This window comes from Aspergillus tubingensis, assembly GCF_013340325.1.
Source record: "Aspergillus tubingensis WU-2223L DNA, scaffold_11, whole genome shotgun sequence".
In the NCBI taxonomy this organism is placed as follows: Eukaryota; Fungi; Ascomycota; class Eurotiomycetes; order Eurotiales; family Aspergillaceae; genus Aspergillus; species Aspergillus tubingensis.
The window spans coordinates 396,105-417,428 of NW_023336285.1; the positions used below are offsets into that span (position 1 = coordinate 396,105).

General features: G+C 50.9%; 7 protein-coding genes across 7 annotated transcripts; 6 read left to right on the forward strand and 1 right to left on the reverse strand.

The window, feature by feature from the left end:
- Nucleotides 1-609: 609 nt before the first annotated feature.
- Nucleotides 610-1,462, reverse strand: htz1 (histone H2AZ; the record flags this gene model as incomplete). The annotated part of the gene is made up of 3 exons (XM_035504570.1): nt 610-857; nt 941-1,010; nt 1,364-1,462. 3 exons carry the CDS (start codon nt 1,460-1,462, stop codon nt 610-612), a joined length of 417 nt encoding a protein of 138 aa, XP_035360463.1.
- Nucleotides 1,463-2,429: 967 nt separating this feature from the next.
- On the forward strand, nt 2,430-3,152 carry AtWU_09465 (PHO88 family protein; the record flags this gene model as incomplete). The annotated part of the gene is made up of 3 exons (XM_035504571.1): nt 2,430-2,446; nt 2,550-2,710; nt 2,767-3,152. The coding sequence occupies 3 exons, from the start codon at nt 2,430-2,432 to the stop codon at nt 3,150-3,152; spliced, it is 564 nt and encodes a 187-aa protein (XP_035360464.1).
- Nucleotides 3,153-5,340: 2,188 nt separating this feature from the next.
- On the forward strand, nt 5,341-6,778 carry gpdA (glyceraldehyde 3-phosphate dehydrogenase GpdA; the record flags this gene model as incomplete). The annotated part of the gene is made up of 7 exons (XM_035504572.1): nt 5,341-5,352; nt 5,432-5,467; nt 5,527-5,540; nt 5,642-5,705; nt 5,780-6,464; nt 6,520-6,690; nt 6,750-6,778. 7 exons carry the CDS (start codon nt 5,341-5,343, stop codon nt 6,776-6,778), a joined length of 1,011 nt encoding a protein of 336 aa, XP_035360465.1.
- Nucleotides 6,779-7,886: 1,108 nt separating this feature from the next.
- hdaA (histone deacetylase hdaA) lies at nt 7,887-10,988 on the forward strand (the record flags this gene model as incomplete). The annotated part of the gene is made up of 15 exons (XM_035504573.1): nt 7,887-8,532; nt 8,596-8,884; nt 8,934-8,947; nt 9,003-9,141; nt 9,190-9,302; nt 9,350-9,477; nt 9,527-9,737; nt 9,781-9,892; nt 9,937-9,984; nt 10,042-10,105; nt 10,151-10,243; nt 10,293-10,378; nt 10,429-10,508; nt 10,557-10,663; nt 10,716-10,988. The coding sequence occupies 15 exons, from the start codon at nt 7,887-7,889 to the stop codon at nt 10,986-10,988; spliced, it is 2,403 nt and encodes an 800-aa protein (XP_035360466.1).
- A 1,257-nt stretch (nt 10,989-12,245) lies between these two features.
- AtWU_09468 (putative BYS1 domain protein) lies at nt 12,246-12,725 on the forward strand (the record flags this gene model as incomplete). The annotated part of the gene is made up of 1 exon (XM_035504574.1): nt 12,246-12,725. The coding sequence occupies one exon, from the start codon at nt 12,246-12,248 to the stop codon at nt 12,723-12,725; it is 480 nt and encodes a 159-aa protein (XP_035360467.1).
- Nucleotides 12,726-14,202: 1,477 nt separating this feature from the next.
- On the forward strand, nt 14,203-17,588 carry AtWU_09469 (a-pheromone processing metallopeptidase Ste23; the record flags this gene model as incomplete). Its single annotated transcript, XM_035504575.1, has 2 exons — nt 14,203-14,433; nt 14,508-17,588. The coding sequence occupies 2 exons, from the start codon at nt 14,203-14,205 to the stop codon at nt 17,586-17,588; spliced, it is 3,312 nt and encodes a 1,103-aa protein (XP_035360468.1).
- A 274-nt stretch (nt 17,589-17,862) lies between these two features.
- On the forward strand, nt 17,863-19,082 carry AtWU_09470 (cleavage and polyadenylation specificity factor subunit 5; the record flags this gene model as incomplete). The annotated part of the gene is made up of 4 exons (XM_035504576.1): nt 17,863-18,065; nt 18,143-18,394; nt 18,462-18,709; nt 18,790-19,082. 4 exons carry the CDS (start codon nt 17,863-17,865, stop codon nt 19,080-19,082), a joined length of 996 nt encoding a protein of 331 aa, XP_035360469.1.
- Between the last annotated feature and the right edge of the window lie 2,242 nt (nt 19,083-21,324).

Genomic DNA, 21,324 nt, shown 5'->3' on the forward strand with positions numbered 1-21,324 from the left:
GACTCCTGTTATATCACACCCACCCATTTCTTTTTGAGTATCAGCAGGGTAGGAATGAATGAATGGGTCAGTCACATAGAAGGAAGAAAAGAAGAAAATAGAAGGCGGTGAATAAGGTAGACTCGTACAGACCCGTTGATTTTAGAGAAAATAGAGAGTACAGGAATAAAGGGGGTAAAAATGTAAAGAAAAGAAAGGTCATGGAAAATAAATAAATAAATAATAACTTTCCCACTACCGAAACATATCCCCTTTTTCCCATTACAGCGCCCTTGGAAAATTTGACATGAAACACGGAATACACACAAAAGACATCAAGCTGTCAGGGGAGATAAAATAATAATAGTAAAATAAAAGATGGGGGGAAGCAAGGAAGAACTTGGAAAATAATCATCTCGAGCTTCGTAGCGTCACGAGAATAAAAGGTGGGCTTTTTTGTTCGTCAGAAGGACGTGACCTGATTTCCTTGCCTCCCTGTTCGGGCGTAATTTTGCAGAGGGGGTGGAAGTAGCATCATGATCACAATAAAGAACCCGTTCCTAGCTTTTTTTTCCCTTTAACGATCATTCAATCACCAAACGCCGGAGTTCGTCGGGTATCCACCATCATTTAAGCCTCGGTCTTGCTCTTCTTCTTTTGCTCCACCTTCAGCAGGAGCGCGCGGTTGATGCGCGGCAGAACACCTCCGAAGGCAATAGTGGCGCGGATCAGGGTATCCAACTCCTCATCACCACGGATGGCGAGCTGCAGATGACGCGGGGTGATACGCTTGACTTTGAGATCCTTGGCAGCGTTTCCGGCCAATTCGAGGACTTCCGCAGTCAGATATTCGAGAACAGCGGTGACATACACGGCGGCTGCGATCGGGATTTGTCAGCATGGCTGAAAGAGAATACAAAGGAAGGTGCGCCTTCTGTAGGCCTGGATAAAAGGGTCGTACCTTTGGCGCCAACGCGCATCTTGTTCTGGGTGTTGTTCTTCAAAAAGCGCTTAACACGACCGCAAGGGAACTGTGATTGAAGGATACTGTCAGCGACCGGGACTGATGATAGTAGATAGGCATGAATGTGTGAAGTGAAGCTTTGATGTGAAGGTGGATACGGGAGGGATCGTGACCGCCACCCCTCTCAACCAGTCGCCCGAACCGCGACAAGCCGGTGCGATATAGCTCTTAAAGGGATTATGTTCGATATAAGAAAGCTATACGCGTGCTTTTGCGAACATAAAGGCGATCGCGAGGGGCAAAGGAGGCAAAAAGCAAAATCCCACGCCATAACGGTTTCAGTGGTATGTCGCCGCCAGACGCCATGGGATGGATCAAATGTCATATGCCTGCAGGGAGAAAAAAAGGACGAATACGGACCTGCAGACCAGCCTTTGCGCTGTGGGACTTCTGGCTCTTCCCCGCAGAGTCCTTGGAGCCGGCCTTTCCACCGATAGACTTTCCCTTTCCACCAGGCATTTTGCAAAAGCGTCGAGATTTGGGGCCGCAGGGGCGAAAATGTCGCGTCAGTCGAGTATTGGAAGTGGTAGAACGTGATGGTGGATGTTGGTGCGATCCGATGCAGCACAAGCACGCGCGTTGTTGATGGATGAAGGAGTCAGAAATGTCAGAGCCATCCTGGTCGCTAAAGACGGGCGTCGACCGTCGAGTGGCGCTAGTCCGTTTTGGGAAACCTGCTCAGCTTCCATCCACGGAGATGTCATAACGGGCGAGGTGGTTGTTGGTCGCCGTTGCAAAGGCAGCGATGTACAAGCTTCAAGTCCTTGTATCTTGTCATAATCCCGAGAAAGACTTTCAGCCAAAGCACCGATGGCCTCGCTTTATCGGGCGCATGGAGCTGGGGCTGAGCGTCCACGCCATTGCTGGGTAGAGTCACTCAGTAGTCGAATCCCCAAATCCCAGACATACCACACTTGTGAGCAAATATAATTGCATCAATATACTTGCACCAGTGGGCCTAATCGGCGGAGAGAGGACATAGAGACTCTTAAACCGTAACGTGGGGAGTTTGCACACGTTCGTAGCGATATAACAGAGGTTGGCAGGAGAGTGTGCAGACCATGATAGTTGCTCAGCGGATTATCTAAGCAACCAGGTGATCTGTGCCTTTTGCCTTGTCCGGGGGACTTTATGCCTCAGGCTGCAGTAGACCTTGAACCGCCGAATCAGGTAATAAACCTGCTTATCACTTGCTTATCGCCGCTATCTTCCCTCACGCCTTACACTGATACGGCTAAGCCAAGAGAGGTCAAGAGCAAGCACGTGATCCTCACTATCTGGACAGCTGTCCGACTTCCCCGGGGCTCCAGTTCCGCAGTTCGAAGTTTCTGTCCTTGCGCACGCGTTCCCCATCCTCCCCAGTTTCACATCATCGTGTGCTGCTCCTCACTTCTCAAGGCTCCCCAGTCCCAGTACTACCGGCAAGATGGTGTCTCCTCAAGTGTAAGTGATTCCTGCGTTATTCTGCACGCGACTCAAACGACCATGGTCTGCCATGTCGTGATGCTACTCGGGGAATAATACTGACATGTCGCCTGTCTTGCAGTACCAACCTGGCCATCATCGTGGTGATGATGCAGCTGGCGAAGAAGGTTCCCTTCGAGGACCCCGATGTCCTTATGCTGGTCCGTGGCATGTACATCCTGTCCAACGTGATCATTCTGGGAGTGTATCTGTACACTCAGTCGAAGATCAACAAAAAGAATGGTATGCTTTCTATTCAGTCTTCATTAAGCTACAGTCCTCTAATACTCTATGATCAGATCTGACTACCCTGAAATACGTGGAGCCTTCTCCTATGGGTAGCGGCGAGGAGCCCAAGCCGGTCACCACTACCAACATGGAGTACGACAAGGGACAGCTGCGCCAGCTGATGAGGAGCCAGCTGATGGGCGTGGGTATGATGGGTGTGATGCACCTTTACTTCAAGTACACCAACCCTCTCCTGATCCAGTCCATCATCCCCCTCAAGGGTGCCTTCGAGTCGAACCTGGTCAAGATCCACGTCTTCGGCAAGCCTGCCACCGGTGACCTCCAGCGCCCCTTCAAGGCCAACAACAGCTTCCTGAACCAGGGCCAGATCAAGAGCGACAAGGCCTCCGTTGAGAACGCGGAGAAGAACTGGAGGGGTGGTGTCAAGGAGGAGTAAGGTGACAGATTCTGGGGAAGGAGCGCGAGAGATATTGCTAGGCCTTGCCTCCTGTGTATTTATAGATGTGGTTTCAATGGAGTGAGCGCGAATTCACCTTGGATTTGCGCATTTCTGGCTTCACACTGGCTTTCTTGGCTGCTGTGATGGGAGACTTTTATGACTATGCATGTTGTCGATATCATTCGCAATGACCGCTTACTATCAATATAATAGAACCACGTCAGTGGTGACCTCACGTCCTATATTCTCCCATGCCGCAGCATGAGTCAGGGGGCAAATAGATCATTAGAAATCCTTGATCGCTATGGCTTCCCAACCAGGTAGGAGCGGAAACGATGATGAGTGGCGAAGTACCTGCCGATGCTTTGTTGTCTCACGGCTTGCGTCTCCTGACATACCAACATCGGTGGCCGGTGAAGACAATGAAGGCATTTCTAAGCAATACGGGCTGTGGCCACACGGTGTCACTTGCTCGAAGTAACCTGGTGCATTTACCCCATGTAAGGCTGGAGGCTGGATGGGGCCACTTTTCAGCAATATGTAGAAAGTACTAGAACCATCTCCCGGTCTCCGCGACCCTGGACATTGACACGCCAGCATGATCATGAAACCCGAGTCAAACCAGAGCCGTTTGGAGTTGTGCTACACTCCCAAGTCATGAATGTCGCCAATTGAATAAATCCGAGCACACCGATGTGGCGTGCAATTATACTTAGTATGTAGGGACAAACCTTGGTGCGCGGCCTTTAGGCGGCCATAGATAGTTATGCTACGGTACCACTGATGTTATTGTACCGAAAAGAAAGAAAAGTCCCAGCCAGTTAATTCCCAAATCAAAGCCACATGCATCCGTTATCATGCATCTGACATATCGGATTCGTCCATTTGGTTGGAGTATTTGAAAGAGGCCAGAGCATCACCGACATGGGTACCCTCAGCAATAATATGTATGCATTATGCCCCCCCATGGATCCGTAGCTTTCAAGCAATTAGACGCGCGCCCGGCCGAATGAGATGAACCGTTGGAGCCATCATCCCACTCATCCCGCTCCAAAAAGGAGAGGAAAAAAAAATATGACCAAGCGCGTGATGACCGGTGAGGACTCCGGTGAATTGATTTGGGTGACGGGAGAGACCCAAGAGGGGCCAGAATACTAAGAATGGGGAAGGAGAAGGTACCGCCTTTGGGGTCCAGCCACGCGACTCCAACATGGAGGGGTACTGGACTAACGTTATTCCATCACCGGGATCACGGGCCGAAAGCGGCAAGGCCGGCACTGCCCCTCTTTTTGGGTTGGAAGAGTAGTAGTTAGCAGTATTATTTTCTGGAGTGAATAATAATAATAATAACAACTGACTACCTAGTAAATACTACTATGGTATATGACTCTATGGATGGGCCGATTCTATTACATCATCTCATCCCGTCCAATTCCTCGCCTCCGCGGCAGTCTACGGGTAGGATCGTAACAAAAACCCGGGGGATAGACCCGTTGTCCCGAGCTGGAGTTCCGTATAACCTAGGTAGTAGGTATCAATTGAACCCGACGAACTGGCAAAATATTCTCGAGAATCGAGATAGTGAAGGGTGAGTACCCGGTGTGATGGAGGTGGGACACGCTCATTGGTCGGTACGGCAGCTGCCGAGGGGGAGCAGGAGATCCAAATATCGTGAGTCTCCTGCTTTGCCCGGTGTATGAAACCGGAAAGGGCTGCTGGGGAACTGGGGAGCGGCGCAAGCCGGGAATCCCAGCTGACAATTGACCCATCTTCATGCCGTGGCAGAGCTCAGGTAGCTTTTGCCCCGTCTGTCTCCCCGGTGTGCGCATTCGACTGGGCGCGGCATCTGTACCTCCTCCAGGAGCGGAGGACCCAGCAGAAGGCCTGATCTGGTCGTTGCGTCAGTCCTGAGGTTCCCTCCCCCTCTACCCTTTTTCTACTTCCCCTCCCCCACCGCTGAACTTTTCCTTCCTCCCTTTTACTTTCTCTCTTCTTCTTCTTCATCCATCCTCTCCTCATCACATCTGTCCTCTTTCCATCCAATTCATCTTCAAGTGAGTCTTCCTCCCATCTCTCTGGCTTTGCATCTTTCACATCATCTCCCTCTCTGCCAGCTTCCCCTCCTCTCATTACATCACGAAGCTTTGACTGACCTATTACCCCGCCGAACAGACACATCTACACAATGGCTCCCAAGGTACGCCAACGACTTGCCAGGCGTGGTTCAGCTATCTACCAGCCTGATGATCTTGTATACTCACATCAATCCCATTTAGGTCGGTATCAACGGCTTCGGTCGTATCGGACGTATCGTAAGTTGCTCTTCCCTCATTATTGCTTCCGGGTGGTAGAGACTAACATGAGTATACAGGTCTTCCGTAACGCGTGAGTGCCGTCTTTCACCGTAACTCGATGCGCCCTATCTGGGACCCATGGAGTCTAATCGACATTGCGAGAACGTTATACTAACATGTTTGGCTGCACAGCATCAACCACGGCGAGGTTGACGTCGTTGCTGTCAACGACCCCTTCATCGAGACCCACTATGCTGTACGTTCCGCCTCATGCATTGTCTGCTATAGATCAACAAGAAGCAAGTGGCTAACGAGGTGAATCTGCAATAGGCCTACATGCTCAAGTACGACAGCACCCACGGCCAGTTCAAGGGCACCATCGAGACCTACGAGGAGGGTCTGATCGTCAACGGCAAGAAGATCCGCTTCTTCGCTGAGCGTGACCCCGCTGCCATCCCCTGGGGTACCACCGGCGCTGACTACATCGTCGAGTCCACTGGTGTTTTCACCACCCAGGAGAAGGCCGCCGCTCACTTGAAGGGTGGTGCCAAGAAGGTCGTCATCTCTGCTCCTTCCGCTGATGCCCCCATGTTCGTCATGGGTGTCAACAACACCTCCTACACCAAGGACATCAACGTCCTCTCCAACGCCTCTTGCACCACCAACTGCCTTGCTCCCCTCGCCAAGGTCATCAACGACAAGTTCGGCATCGTTGAGGGTCTCATGACCACTGTCCACTCCTACACCGCTACCCAGAAGGTCGTCGATGCCCCCTCCAGCAAGGACTGGCGTGGTGGCCGTACTGCGGCCCAGAACATCATCCCCTCCTCCACCGGTGCTGCCAAGGCTGTCGGCAAGGTCATCCCCACCCTTAACGGCAAGCTCACTGGTATGGCCATGCGTGTGCCCACCTCCAACGTCTCCGTTGTCGACTTGACCTGCCGCCTCGAGAAGGCCACCAGCTACGACGAGATCAAGAAGGCCCTCAAGGATGCTTCCGAGAACGAGCTCAAGGGTGAGTTTCTACGTTAAAATGACACCGTCTGGTTCGATAACTAATCCCGTCATAGGCATCCTCGGCTACACTGAGGACGACATCGTCTCCTCCGACCTGAACGGTGACGACCACTCCTCCATCTTCGATGCCAAGGCCGGTATCGCCCTTAACTCCAACTTCGTCAAGCTCGTCTCCTGGTACGACAACGAGTGGGGTTACTCCCGCCGTGTTGTCGACCTCATTGGTAAGGACATTCTATCCTCTGCTCAGATATCTGTGACAATTTACTAACCTTTTTTCTAGCCTACATCTCCAAGGTTGACTCCCAGTAGGAATCAGGACGGCAAGCTGAATTCAGAAGTGTGCTGTGAGTGAGACTGATTGCCGAGCGCAGACGACTCTCGCGGAACCCAGTGTGTGGGGAAGCTTGAGAAGGTCTTAACTCCTAGCGTAAAAGCTCATGATGACGTACAATTTAATGAAATGATACAATGTTCATATTTCACGTTCAAAATTCCGGCCTTGGTCAGTACGTAAGATGTCCACGACGGCATACTAATTTCGTAGGGAGAGACCTGGTAGCATTGGCAATGTAGTAGTTCTCAGCATGCACCGGTTGATAACGTCGGCCCCAGATGCAATGCTGCGGTGGTGACTAAGCTCTGCAGTGAATTGGACTGCGTATGCTTGATCGACTTCGGCGAGCCGCGGGGTTTTCTCGGCGTTTTCTAGCGGTGCAAGAATGATGATACCTCGGGCTTTTGGTCCATGCCACATCCCAGTCATTGCAGATTTTCGTCACCTCCTTCAAGAAACAAAACGAGCTCCATATCCCCTTCTTGAGTGTTCACTTGGTACTTTTGGGTGGACCGAGGGGTGTCCGCGGCCATCCAAGTCACGTGGAGGGCAGCTCGACCACGGATTTTAGAGCTACATTGATCCAAGACTCCTGGACCAGATCTCCTATGCTGGTGTGCGCGTTGCGGTGACTACCGTACCAACAGCCACCCGTGGCCCTTTTAGACTTGGCCTCAAGTTGTATTTTGCGACGCTTTCACTTTCTTCTGATACGGCCTGGTCCTCCTTGCATTGGTCGTTGTCGCGGCTGAGCCTCTGAGCTTCGGACCTAGTACTATCTACTAGTTCCCTTGTTTTGTGCTCTCTCAACTCTCCATACAGCGACCTCGGTTCTGCTTGTGTGCTGGTTCGCAAGGCTCCAACCCCGACCAACTTAGTCTAATCTCTTATTTATCTCTCACTTGTCTGCCACCTGTGCCTTGGGTCATCTGCATTCGTCGTATTCCCGGTGTTACTTTTGAGCGGAACTCCACCGTCTAGTGAACATTATCTGATTCTAATCTGCACATTTGACCATGACATTTGCGCACTGGTAAATCATCAGTCAGGAAGAAACTAGGCGCTCTCACACATCCAATATCCATGGCAATGGATGAGGACGAAGACACCGTCATGGGAGAGGCAGGCTCCCACCACCCCACCTCTGTTTCTTCACATCAATGGCCAAGCAATGGGCCCAGCAGCCAGGGTGCTGGCCAGCTCAATGGTAGCTCGGATCCATCTATTGCACCGCCATTGCTGGGTCCGACCATGAAGCTGCCGTTGTCTGTACACTCGGGAGACCCGAGGCCTGAGAACACAGCATCGGCAGAAGATCAGGGAGTATCGCCACCCAAAAGCCTGCCCAAGTCAGACTCTGGCGACGCCACTACTGAAGACTTTGACAAGCAAGATAGTCTTGTCGAGGACAACTCGGATTGGTCTGATGAGGATACTGTAGCCCGCACTGGGCTTCCCATCGCCTCACTGCCTTCTGGGTTATGTTACGACGTTCAGATGCGTTATCACTGTGAAGTGCGGCCAACAGCGGACGTTCATCCAGAGGATCCGCGACGCATCTACTACATTTACAAGGAACTTTGTCGAGCGGGACTAGTCGATGATCCCGAATCGTGCCGTCCGCTTGTCTCACGACCGCTGAAGCGCATCAATGCTCGCAATGCTACTGAAGCGGAGATCTCGCTGATTCATACGCCTGACCATTTTGCATTCGTAGAAAGCACCAAAGGTAGACCTATGTTCATTGTCTTTCAGGTTCTGGTTCATGTTCTGGTTCTCTAACGGTTAACAGACATGTCTGATGATGAGCTCATTGCATTGGAACACACACGTGACTCAATATACTTTAATAAATTGACGTTTGCATCATCAATTCTGTCAGTTGGAGGCGCGATTGAGACATGCTTGGCTGTTGCAACCCGGAAGGTCAAGAATGCCATTGCGGTGATCCGGCCTCCGGGGCATCATGCCGAGCACGACAAAACTATGGGATTTTGTCTGTTCAATAATGTCTCCGTAGCAGCCCGTGTTTGTCAGAATCGACTGGGTGATAGCTGCAGAAAGATTTTGATTCTCGACTGGTATGCTTAGCCCTTTTCACTTCAATCTGCGGAGATACTGACCGACTAGGGACGTGCATCACGGTAATTAGGGGCTCATATTACGCATGGAATGAAAGCATCTGACTCACTCTTCTAGGAAATGGTATTCAAAAAGCTTTCTATGATGACCCTAATATCCTATACATCTCACTCCATGTGTATCAGGATGGGAAATTCTATCCTGGAGGAGAAGAAGGTGACTGGGATCACTGTGGCGAAGGCCCGGGTGTTGGAAGGTAGGCTGCTAGATTTCTGTTATGCGAAAGCTTGTCTGACATCTTCAGAAACGTGAATATACCCTGGCCGAGCCAAGGAATGGGCGATGGTGACTATATGTATGCTTTTCAACAAGTTGTCATGCCAATTGCTCATGAGTTCAACCCGGACCTTGTCATCGGTACGTAAGGACTCGAGTAGTGGGTGTGTATCTCTAACATGGATCAGTTGCCTCTGGGTTTGATGCGGCTGCAGGCGACGAGCTTGGTGGATGTTTCGTTACACCTTCGTGCTACGCTCACATGACACACATGCTCATGACGCTTGCCAATGGCAAGGTTGCTGTTTGTCTCGAGGTATGCGCACACAGAGGTTGTTGAGATTTGTAGGCTAACCAAATGATAGGGTGGTTATAACTTCAGGTCGATTTCCAAGTCAGCACTCGCTGTCACAAAGACGCTGATGGGAGACCCGCCGGACCGACTTCATACCACTTCACCTTCAGCTCTGGCCACCACAACTGTACGGCGTGTGATGATGATCCAGTCGCATTACTGGCACTGCATGTACCCTAAAGGGCCTCCTCAGGATGGGCTCTTCACCGATAGGCTTCATGGTAAGATCCCGCACCCCTTACCCGGCAATGCTAACTTCTACAGATGTTATACGCGCTTACCAGTCAAAACAACTTTACGACAACTACAAGCTCACATCTCTCTTCATATATCGTACTGCCATCTCCCGGTCTTTCGAAAATCAGGTTCTAGCAAGGTAAGTAGAACCACAACGCGTTTGGCTCTGCTAACTCCATGCAGCCCCAACTATCACCAAGCCGTGCCACTTATAGTGATATTTCATGATCCGTGAGTTCGCTGCCGATGAATTGTCGGCAAATCAAGCGTTTAATTAACCATACGCAGTCCTGAGATCATGGGTTTGCCCCATCCGGTCACCAACAAGTTGGAAGCCCATAACTGCTGGCTGGTATGTGTCTGCGCCATAATAATGCACATGTGCTGACAGTAGTAGGCTGATGTCATGAAGGAATACATTGGGTGGACTGTGAGCAAGGGGTATGCAGTCATCGATGTTAATATCCCTAAGCATGTGACGATCGATCCTGTAAGCTCGGTGACTATATCAGCTGTTGAATGAGTACTGATCCATACAGTCATCCGGTAAATATGAGGAAGAAGACGAAAATCGGCCCACGGCTACTGAGGAATTGGCGGGCTACCTGTGGGATAACTATATCGAGTTAGTGATGCCGGGATTATCAACAGGCAGCCTGAAACTGACAATCGCAGACCGAGCGAGGCCACCGAAATCTTCTTCATGGGCGTAGGCAATGCTTTCTACGGAGTAGCCAACCTACTGATCAACCGAGGTGAGTTATCTTCCTCAAAAAGGGAGGCAGCAGCTGACGTGTGAACAGAAACATTGTATAAGCGAGTGAACAGCGTTGTTTCCTTCGTTGCCGAGAACCCGGTTCGCGCCATAGCCTCCCACACCCAGGTCTGGCTGTCGCGGTGGTACAAAGATGTAAGCCGACCGGCCCCTTCAAATCCTGTGATTCCATACTCACATCCGCTAGAACTCCCTTGTCTTCGTCTCGCACACGCACGGCGTCTGGAACAACGTGGAGACTCGGCGCAAGCCATCCAAGCGCTACGGCCAGCTCGTCCAATCGCCCAAAGCCAGTCTGAGTGAGATGCTCATGCACCACAAAGAGGAGGTATACCAATGGATCTCCGAGCGTGCGGACGTGCAAGATAGCGAGGAGACGGAGGATGAGAAGAAGCCCAAGTCGAAGAGCCGGTCCCCGACGAAAGAGAACCAAGCGGAGCCCCGTTCGGTGCCGAGCTAAGCGAGGTCTTAAGTCGAGTGCGCGCTGTAATTTTGTTTGTGTTGGATCTATGCATAGGTGGGAAGTTCGGTTGTGTCTTGGATGACCATTGCAATTGTACCTAGTAGAGATGCAGGGTACTGGTTGAGCATACTTCATGATAAGGCATTCCGCTGTCGTTGTTCACATATCCCACACTAATTAAAGGGTAGCCCTATAACTGAATTTGTTAGTGTGCCGGGCAGGAAGAACAGTTCTTCATCCCATCCATTGTAGTCCAGGCTGCCGCATAGCACCATAACCACATCCATGCAAACCCCTCATACAACAAGAGATTCGACCCACGCAAGGCCTCCCATCAATATATTAATCTATCTCGCCTACAAAACAATGCTATCTCACCCCACTAACCAGAATCCACTGCAATACGAGCAACCTGCAGACACACCCGCTGACTACTTAATCTCCTGCCAAGGAAACCCCATCCGATCATCCGAATCTCCGCAACCGAACTGAGACATACATGAGTAGTTCATCCATGACTCCTCCACAGCCGAATCTCATGATTGGATCGTGATACCTATTATGACTTACATCCGACATCACGCTGCTTATGTGCTTACTTATGCACCTGACCATGACATACACAATAGTAAAGTTAACCATAAGTATTTATCTCACTCATAATGTAACTCTAATGTCTCACGCACGAACCCCGCGGGGTAAGCCGCACTGCAATATTTCCTATATTTGCATATGTACGGATCGGACGGGACTGAACTGAGCCTCTTGCACAATATATCTTGGAATAGGATGATTGTATGGCTAGTCTATGGGACGCCTGAATATAAGCGGTGTGATGGAATAATCCATTGGTTGGGTTTTAGTCGGGGTCAGTTGATTCATCGAGTGTTCTCTTCGCTTCGGTTCGATTGATTGGAATAGAAGTGGGTGTTATTTTGGGGTGGTACTATATGCTGCTAATGCATCTGGTGGACTGCTAATGTACTTGGCGATGGAGATGGAGAGGAGATGTGAGACATTATGACCTATGCCTATGCCTATGCCTTTGTTCATGATGAGTGGGATGATTGTGTTTGCTATGATGTAGTTGCTATTATTCTCTTCTCTTCATGAATACAAGTAGCTATGTCTACAGAGCAGGAAATAAATAGATATATAAACCACCCTTCCTCCCTTCATCCAAGTCCTATCCATCCAACCAACAATCCACACAACAACACCTCCCATCAAACCCACTCAAACCACTCTACCAAAATGCATCTCACCACCAAAACCCTCCTCTCCCTCCTCCCCCTCCTCCCCCTAACCACCGCCACTGGCTCCGCCATCGTGCAAAACAACTGCACCTCCCCGATCTACCTCTGGTCCGTGGGCGGCTCCGTCAGCAGCATGCAAACCATCGACCCGGGCTCCAGCTACAGCGAGACCTTCTACTACGATACGACCTCTGGTGGTGTTGCTTTGAAGATCACCACCACAGAGAACGGTCTGTACAGCGGCGCTCCGCAGACGGATTACGCCTACACTTTGGATACGTCCTCCGGTAACGTGTTTTATGATATCTCGGATGTCTATGGCGATCCGTTCTCGGGTAGTGTGGTTAGTCTCGTCTCGAGTGATGCTAGCTGCCCGAGTATTTGTTGGGCTGGGGGTGTGCCCCCTGCTGGAAGTGTTGTGAGGAGTTGTCAGGATGAGGCGGATGAGGTCTTGACGGTTTGTGCGGATAGTTGTTAGAGTTGGGTGGATTGTTGTATTGGGGGTTAGAGTGGGAAGTCAAGGGTTAGGGATTATTGGGGTATTTGGGGGTTTAATGTGATGTTGTTATTTGTGTTGACTTGGGGATTGATTGATTGATTGATTGATTAATTGATTGTGGGATGTCTGGAGGAGTGTGTGTTGGTATGTCATTAGCTAAATTTAATGATTGTATGCCATGTCATGATCACGGGAATTTGGTATAGAGTAGGGCAAGCTTATACTAAATCACTGCATAGTAGTAGTTTGTTTCACTGGAATCAATTCCTGCGTTTGGTATATATATATTAAAATATGAAGTAGTGAATATACGGTCTAGCTCTCAGTGAAGCATGCCTGTATGAGAGCCAATCAGTGTGCTGATGACGATATGGTAGGGCAAGATGGCTAATTTACTACAGGTATCCTCGCGTATTTGTTAATGTTTTTGTAGTTGCTGCATGCATCTATTTATATAGTGAACAGGTGTTCGCCGTAGTCGACTAGATATACTCGATAAGAGGAAACAATGGAATTGAGGTGAAGATACTAGACAATTACCATTGAGCAACACGTAGAAGAGATAATCTTAGTTCATGGGAAAATTGTTATTACTTCGAGATTGAATCCTTAGACTCATGAATTTGAATGTGGACTGATGATTGAAATCTGCACTAGCAATGAAGATATCCAGCTGCGGAGTTGCCGAGGTATATATAGAAGCAGTAGTACTAGTGACACTAATAGTCCCCGAGTGAAAGGCCAGCTACTAGGAGTTGGCGTTGCAATTCAACAAAGAAGCAGAATATCTTTAGAGATCAAACTCACATCACAGTAGTAAAAGAGTAACCAATTCACTAGCAAAGACAATATGCAATGAAGTACTATCCCACGTTGACCGCCTTATCGCGGGGCTTCACCGCCTAGTAAGCCCCAAGCCATGCATTGTGCATCGCCTCCCGCCGAGGAACCCACCGACAAGTCACTCTCCCTCCTTCGTGCCACAAGATATACTTCGACCATTGACCCCGGTAATTGCCTCGCTTGCCCTTCACCTCTTCCTACGTGGCGTTCTGCTAACCCCATTTGCTCTGTTTAGTTCTCAAACTGCTAATTTCAAATACGGGACTTCCCTTACCCCTTTCACTTTCCACGCCGGCAACTTTCCCAACACCGCCTGCGCCCCGAGCGGTGCTTCCCGGCAACCGATCCCTCCTTTCTCTGGATGCCTCCAAGGTCCCCTGCAACACGCCGCTTGTGGAACTCTCGAGTGCCTTTATATCTTCGCTCCCCAGCTTTTCGCGCCTTCTCTAAGTCAGGCGCCTCTGCGGCGATTGCCCCTCCTTCTATCTACCCCTCGCCACGCTTCCCCTCACCGAACGAGCGCTACTCCTCATCTCCTGCCCTGCGCTCGTCTCACGCCCTTGTCTCGCTTTCCCTCCCTTCTTGTGCTCGCCTCTTCTCTCATACCGCAACCATGGGATCTATCGAGCGCCTCGCTGAGCAGTTGGAGAAGCCCGAGCTCGATGATCGCTCCTATCGTGTCATTCGCCTGCCGAACAAACTAGAGGCTCTTCTCGTACATGATCCCGACACAGACAAGGCTAGTGCGGCCGTCAATGTCAATGTCGGCAACTTTTCAGACGCAGACGACATGCCGGGCATGGCGCATGCGGTAGAACATCTGCTTTTTATGGGAACGATGAAGGTAGGTGGTCACCCTCGGAATACGAGACCCCTTGTCCGTTTGGGCTTATGCGGAAACATGTTAACTCTGTGTAGTATCCCAAGGAGAATGCCTACAATCAGTACCTAGCATCCAACTCCGGTTCCTCCAACGCCTATACCGCAGCCACCGAGACGAACTATTTCTTTGAGGTCGGTGCCACCACGGCTTCTACTGACGACACACCTAACGGCGCCAATGGAACATCGAACGGCACAGACACCCCCGCAAAGCCGAACCACCCCACGTCTCCCCTGTATGGTGCTCTGGATCGCTTTGCGCAGTTCTTCGTAGAGCCCCTTTTCCTCGAGTCGACCTTGGACCGCGAGCTGCAGGCAGTAGATTCGGAAAATAAGAAGAACCTGCAGAGCGACCTGTGGCGGTTGATGCAATTGAACAAGAGTTTGTCCAACCCTGCCCACCCGTACCACCATTTCTCGACCGGGAACCTGCAGACTCTGAAAGAGGAGCCGCAAAAGCGGGGGCTGGAGGTCCGACAGGAGTTTATCAAATTCTACCAGGCGCACTATTCGTCCAACATCATGAAATTGGTGGTGTTGGGACGGGACTCTCTGGATGAAATGGAGCAGTGGGTGGGTGACTTGTTCAAGCATGTGAAGAACCAAGATCTTCCTCAGAACCGCTGGGACCACGTTCAACCTTGCCTACCGGAACATCTGGGCAAACAGATCTTCGCCAAACCAGTCATGGATATGCGCTCGCTCGACTTATACTTTCCCTTCATGGATGAAGAGTCGTTGTTCGAATCCCAACCAAGCCGTTATCTTAGCCACCTGATCGGCCATGAAGGTCCAGGCAGCATCCTGGCCTACATCAAAGCGAAGGGTTGGGCAAACGGCTTGTCCGCAGGTGTGATGCCTGTTTGCCCGGGCTCCGCCTTCTTCACCATCTCCGTTCGGCTGACTCCCGAGGGTCTGAAACAGTATCGCGAGGTCACCAAGGTGGTGTTTGAGTACATTGGTATGATCAAGGAGCGCGAGCCCCAGCAGTGGATCTTCGATGAAATGAAGAACCTGGCTGAAGTCGAGTTCCGTTTCAAGCAAAAGTCCCCGGCCAGTCGCTTCACTAGTCGCCTGAGCAGTGTGATGCAGAAGCCGTACCCCAGGGAATGGCTTCTCAGCGGCAACCTCCTGCGGAAGTTCGAACCCGAGCTGGTCAAGAAGGCGCTGTCGTACCTGCGACCCGATAACTTCAGAATGGTGATTGTTGCCCAGGATTACCCCGGTGACTGGAATTGCCGTGAGAAATGGTACGGAACTGAGTATAAGGTCGAAGATATTCCGGAAGACTTTATGGACAGCATCCGCAAGGCTGCGGAGACTTCTCCTGAGAGTAGACTGTCCGAGCTCCACATCCCACACAAGAACGAGTTCGTTCCTACCAGACTCACTGTGGAGAAGAAGGAGGTGTCTGAGCCGGCCAAGACCCCCAAGCTGATCCGTCATGATGACCATGTCCGATTGTGGTACAAGAAGGATGACCGTTTCTGGGTCCCCAAGGCGACTGTTCATGTCACCCTGAGGAATCCCTTGGCGTATGCTACCCCGGCGAACCTAGTCAAGACCAAGTTCTACTGCGAGCTGGTTCGCGACGCATTGAACGAGTACTCCTACGACGCTGAGCTTGCGGGTCTCGACTATTCGTTGTCTGCCAGCCTCTTCGGCCTTGATATCTCAGTTGGCGGATACAATGATAAGATGTCGGTTCTCCTTGAAAAGGTGCTTACCAGTATGCGGGATCTGGTCATCAAACCGGATCGTTTCAACATTATCAAAGAGCGTATGACTCGGAATTACAAGAACGCAGAGTACCAGCAACCGTTCTATCAGGTTGGCGACTACACGCGCTACTTGACTGCCGAACGGACGTGGCTCAACGAGCAGTATGCCGCTGAGCTGGTACACATCGAGGCAGAGGACGTTTCATGCTTCTTCCCTCAACTTCTCCGCCAGAATCACATCGAAGTCCTGGCCCACGGTAACTTGTACAAGGAGGATGCGCTGCGCATGACCGATTTGGTGGAGTCGACTCTTCAGAGCCGTGCGCTGCCCGAATCCCAGTGGCACGTTAGACGCAACATGATCCTTCCCCCGGGCGCCAACTATGTCTACGAGCGTGCCCTGAAGGATCCCGCCAACGTCAACCACTGCATTGAATACTACTTGTTCGTTGGAAAGCTTGACGACGATGCTCTGCGGGCCAAGCTGCTGCTGTTTGCTCAGATGACGGATGAGCCTGCCTTTGACCAACTGCGGAGCAAGGAGCAGCTTGGTTATGTCGTATGGAGTGGCGCCCGCTACTCTGCGACGACCATGGGTTACCGTGTGATCATTCAGAGTGAGCGCAATGCTGCTTATCTCGAGTCTCGCATCGACGCTTTCCTGACCGGTTTCGGGAAGAGTCTGGCGAATATGTCAGAGCAAGAGTTTGAGAGCCACAAGCGCAGTGTTATCAACAAGCGGCTGGAGAAGCTTAAGAACTTGAGCTCTGAGACCAATCGGTTCTGGTCCCATATCGGCTCGGAATACTTCGACTTCGTGCAGAACGAAAGTGATGCTGCGAATGTCCGGACGTTGACCAAGGCCGACCTCATCCAGTTCTACCAGCAATTCGTCTACCCCAAGTCCGCGACTCGGGCTAAGCTGGCGATTCACCTCAAAGCCCAGGCCGGTGCCCATGCGCACGCCACCAAGCCTGAGGAGCAGAAGGCCCAGGTCGTTTCGTTCCTCGGCAAGCAGTTGGAGGCGGCTGGCTTCGCTGTTGACCAGGAACGTCTGAGCACTGCTTTTGCGACCGTCGACGTGTCGGGCGGCGACGAGGCTCAAATTCTGGCCACTCTGAAGGCGTTCCTCGAATCTGGCATGAGTCTCTCCGAGCAGCAGACCAAGCCCGTCATCGCGCAGATCGAAAGCAGCCTGGGCTTGCAATTGAAGCAAGCGGGCATCGAGGCTAAGAAGAGTGATGGAACAGTCCAGCCAAATGGCACGAACGGTGACCTCCAGCAGTCTACCTACATCAACAATGTCCCCGAGTTCAAGGCTCGTCTGGCCGTCAGTGCTGGACCCAGCCCGGTAACCGATCTGAGCGAATTCGAAGACTTTGACGCCAAGCTTTAGACTTCATGATTGAGTTGGATGTTGGGGCGGAAGTCCGTCGCATTGATAGACATGATGTTGTATTGTTGGGTTTGCATAGTTGGCGTGGGCTTGTTGCATGGGAGGGATGGGGTTGTGTTTGGGGTTAGGTTGTGATTTGAGTTAGATTTACTCTGATAAATGAGAATAGAATCAGCAAGAATAAACATTATGATGATTCCACTATTACTCCTATGGAAGCTACACTGTAGACTTAAGACTAATAGACTCACACGGCGAGCATCGGGGCGGTCGAATGTTTTCGCGGGAGGGCCGCTCCGACGCCGAGCCCAGCTCCGCCATCATCGCCGATCCACCACCGAGAGCTCCAGCCGCTCTTGACTTCCTGGCTACGTATCCAGCATTCAACTCCTCCAGCCTGTTTACTCGCGGCGCATTGGCTTCCCCTGCGTTCACCATGTCGACCACCACCGCGACGGCGATCCAAAGCTCGCGCCCGTACGTCCTGCCACCGACCTACCTCACTACCGCTTCCTTCTCCACGCATTCACCACTGACCATATCCTGAATAATAGCCCCATCATCCCTAAAGACTTCTCCGCGCAACAACCCAAAACAATCCGCCTGTACCCCCTCTCCAACTACACATTCGGCACCAAGGAAACCCAACCGGAGGAGGACCCGTCCGTGCTGGCGCGTCTAAAACGTCTCGAGGAGCACTACGACCTACATGGCATGAGACGCACCTGCGAGGGCGTCCTCGTCTGCCACGAACACAACCATCCTCATGTGTTGATGCTGCAGATTGCCAACGCGTTTTTCAAGCTGTGCGTTCCTATACCATGTGGATTATGGAGCTTCGAGCTTCTTACTTACATTGTTTTTGGTCTCTAGTCCCGGTGACTACCTCAACTTCGAAGACGACGAAGTCGAGGGCTTCAAGAAACGGCTCAATGAGCGTCTCGCACCCGTCGGCTCGCAGTTCTCGGGAGAAGGCGTGAACGAAGACTGGGAGATTGGGGACACGTTGGCGCAATGGTGGAGGCCGAACTTTGAGACGTTCATGTACCCGTTTCTGCCGGGACATGTGACTCGGCCGAAGGAGTGCAAGAAGTTGTATTTCATTCAGTTGCCGAAGAAGAGTAAGCATTCTATCCCCCACATATGAATAGCAGTTCCGGGCGAGAAGGGAAGAATGGTCCGATTGACATGTGTTGTGCAGAGGTCCTTTCCGTCCCGAAGAACATGAAACTCCTCGCCGTCCCACTCTTCGAACTATACGACAACACGGCCCGGTATGGCCCGCAGCTCTCGGCCATCCCGCACTTGCTGTCGAGATACAACTTTGAGTTCGTCGATGAGAACGACAACGTGGTTGCCGCGACGCCGGGCACGCCCTTGCCGGATCATCAGATCCCCCGGACGAAGGTGCTGGCCGGGGACAGCGGTGACGGACAGGATGAGGGGATGACGGATTACCCATCTGGAGAGGGCGAGAATGGAGCTAGTGCGTAGTTGAGAGTATTGTCATGTCTTGAACTCAACCGGCATGAGCTGTTATTCCGATTATTCCCCGACGAAGGATGGCGGTGATGAGACAGTTCACCTGGCCGGATTGGATCGGACCCCTGCTGATCAGCTCGGGCATTTTTCCTTTTCCGTGGGTTGCTTCTCTAATTTTGTTTTTGTTTTGTTTTTTCTTCCATGCTATGCAAAAGACGTGATGTGAGTCTGGTTGGCGTTCCAGGAGCGAAGATTGATTGTTTCATTCTATCACATTATCATTTCCCTTGTTGTTCTTGAATTAGCTATGCAGGTAGCGGTCAATATATCCTTTGAGCAGATACCAGTGTTGCCATGTGCTGTAGAAGGTACATTCCCGATACTGGCAGTACATACTGCTACTAATGCTATATCACTGGTACATTAATCCCCGAGACCACAGAACCACAGAACCACAAAACAGACTAGATAGTAGCTACGGAGATATCGAGCACAGGCACATAACGGCACCTGCCCACGTACGCACACACCCACAGCTCCTCCTAACCACCTAATACTGTAGCCCCCGGTAGGCCAAGTACTCCACAGGTACCTATACATCCATCCCACACCATCACTTTGAACAACACTAACCACTTAGTAAATGCTAAGAGTAGATAACTAGTCACCTGCCACACCACCCCGACACTAACAAACCGCAGATCACAAGCCGGACTGATTTTGACCGATTGATTGAACCGCCAAAAAGTCTGAAGAATCCTTCAGTTCCAACCAACACACGCACACACACGGTATGGATTGGAAGGAAGGAAGGAAGGGAGGGAAGAAAGTGGGGTTACCCAAGCCAAACTAACAAACTCTGCAAGGTGGTTAACTAATAATAATAACACGAAGAAGAAGAAGGAGTGAAGGAGTCATCGACCTCCCGTCCCCTAACTAACTAACTAGTTAACTATACCCCGGGGTTATAGTACGGGATACTAAGGCATGCACCCCGCAGCCCGGGAAGCCCGGACGTTTGTTGTTGGTGGTGGACTACGGAGTACTAGTAGGGGACTCGTAAGGCAGCGGGACTAATTAACTAACTAGTTAGTTAGGCTGCCAAAGTAAGTACCTAGTGCTGTGTGGGTGGTGTAAGTGCCGGGATGAAGTGAGGAGATTACTTTTTAGGTGAGTAATACTTTCAGGTAGGTAATGGATTGACTTTAGTAGTTAGGTGCTACATGGTAGATGGTAGAGTTGGTTAGGTAATAGGAGATGTGTTTACTATAACTAGGTTATTGTTTGTATTACTATACTGAAACTGTGAGAGTTCTTGGGGAAGGCAAGGTAGTATTGGGGGCGGGAATAAGGGATGAGAGTATTGTTTCAATAGTGAGTTGAGGTATTTTTTTTTTCTTTTCTTTTTGTCAGGGTTAGTTACTTACTTCTTCGATAGTATGCTTGGTATTGATTATGGGCACGTGGACATGTTAAGTTTCTGTACATACGTAGATTTGTTTGTGTGCTTCTTCCCCATCTATAGTATGTATGTATCGTAGTCTGAATGAGTATAAGCGCTGCAAAGTGATCGGCAAAGTGACAAGAAGTCACTAACTCCACTAGTTACTTGCATGTCACGAACCACAACACTGACAGCAACAGCATGTGAAGAAGTCTCAGATTTCGTAACACTATTTCCCGTCTACTTGCTCTTCGATTTGGCCTACTTACCTCGGCCTGTGCACATGTCATGGCCCTATTCCCAATCTCCATCTCAATCTCAATCTATTGCTCATGTGCAGTACCACGCCCTCCACGTTTCTCCGCCAGTAGATCCCTTCGACACCGCCCATTCTCAGACAACATCTACTTTATTTAACTTTTCGGAGCAGACTATGCTTGTCTACGGGCTGCTATAGCAGCCCGTTAACCCCCACCGGGCTTCCGCTCCGGATGGAGCTGGGGCCAAACTGGCACTCCAGTTGCGCAACGGACAACCGCCGACCCGGAACAAAGGATGCGGGTGAGGAGATACGGTGCCTGATTGCATGGCTGGCTTCATCTGCTATCGTGATAGTGCTGTTGGGGTGAATATTGTTGTCTGACTTTACCCCGCTTCTTGCTTTTTTCCCCCCTGAGGCCCCTGATGGGGAATCGCGGTGGGTAATATGATATGGGTATAAAAGGGGGATCGGAGGTGCAGTTGGACAGAGGCAGTGTGTGTGCATTGCAGAAGCCCGTTGATCGCAAGGTTTTGGTCGCCTCGATTGTC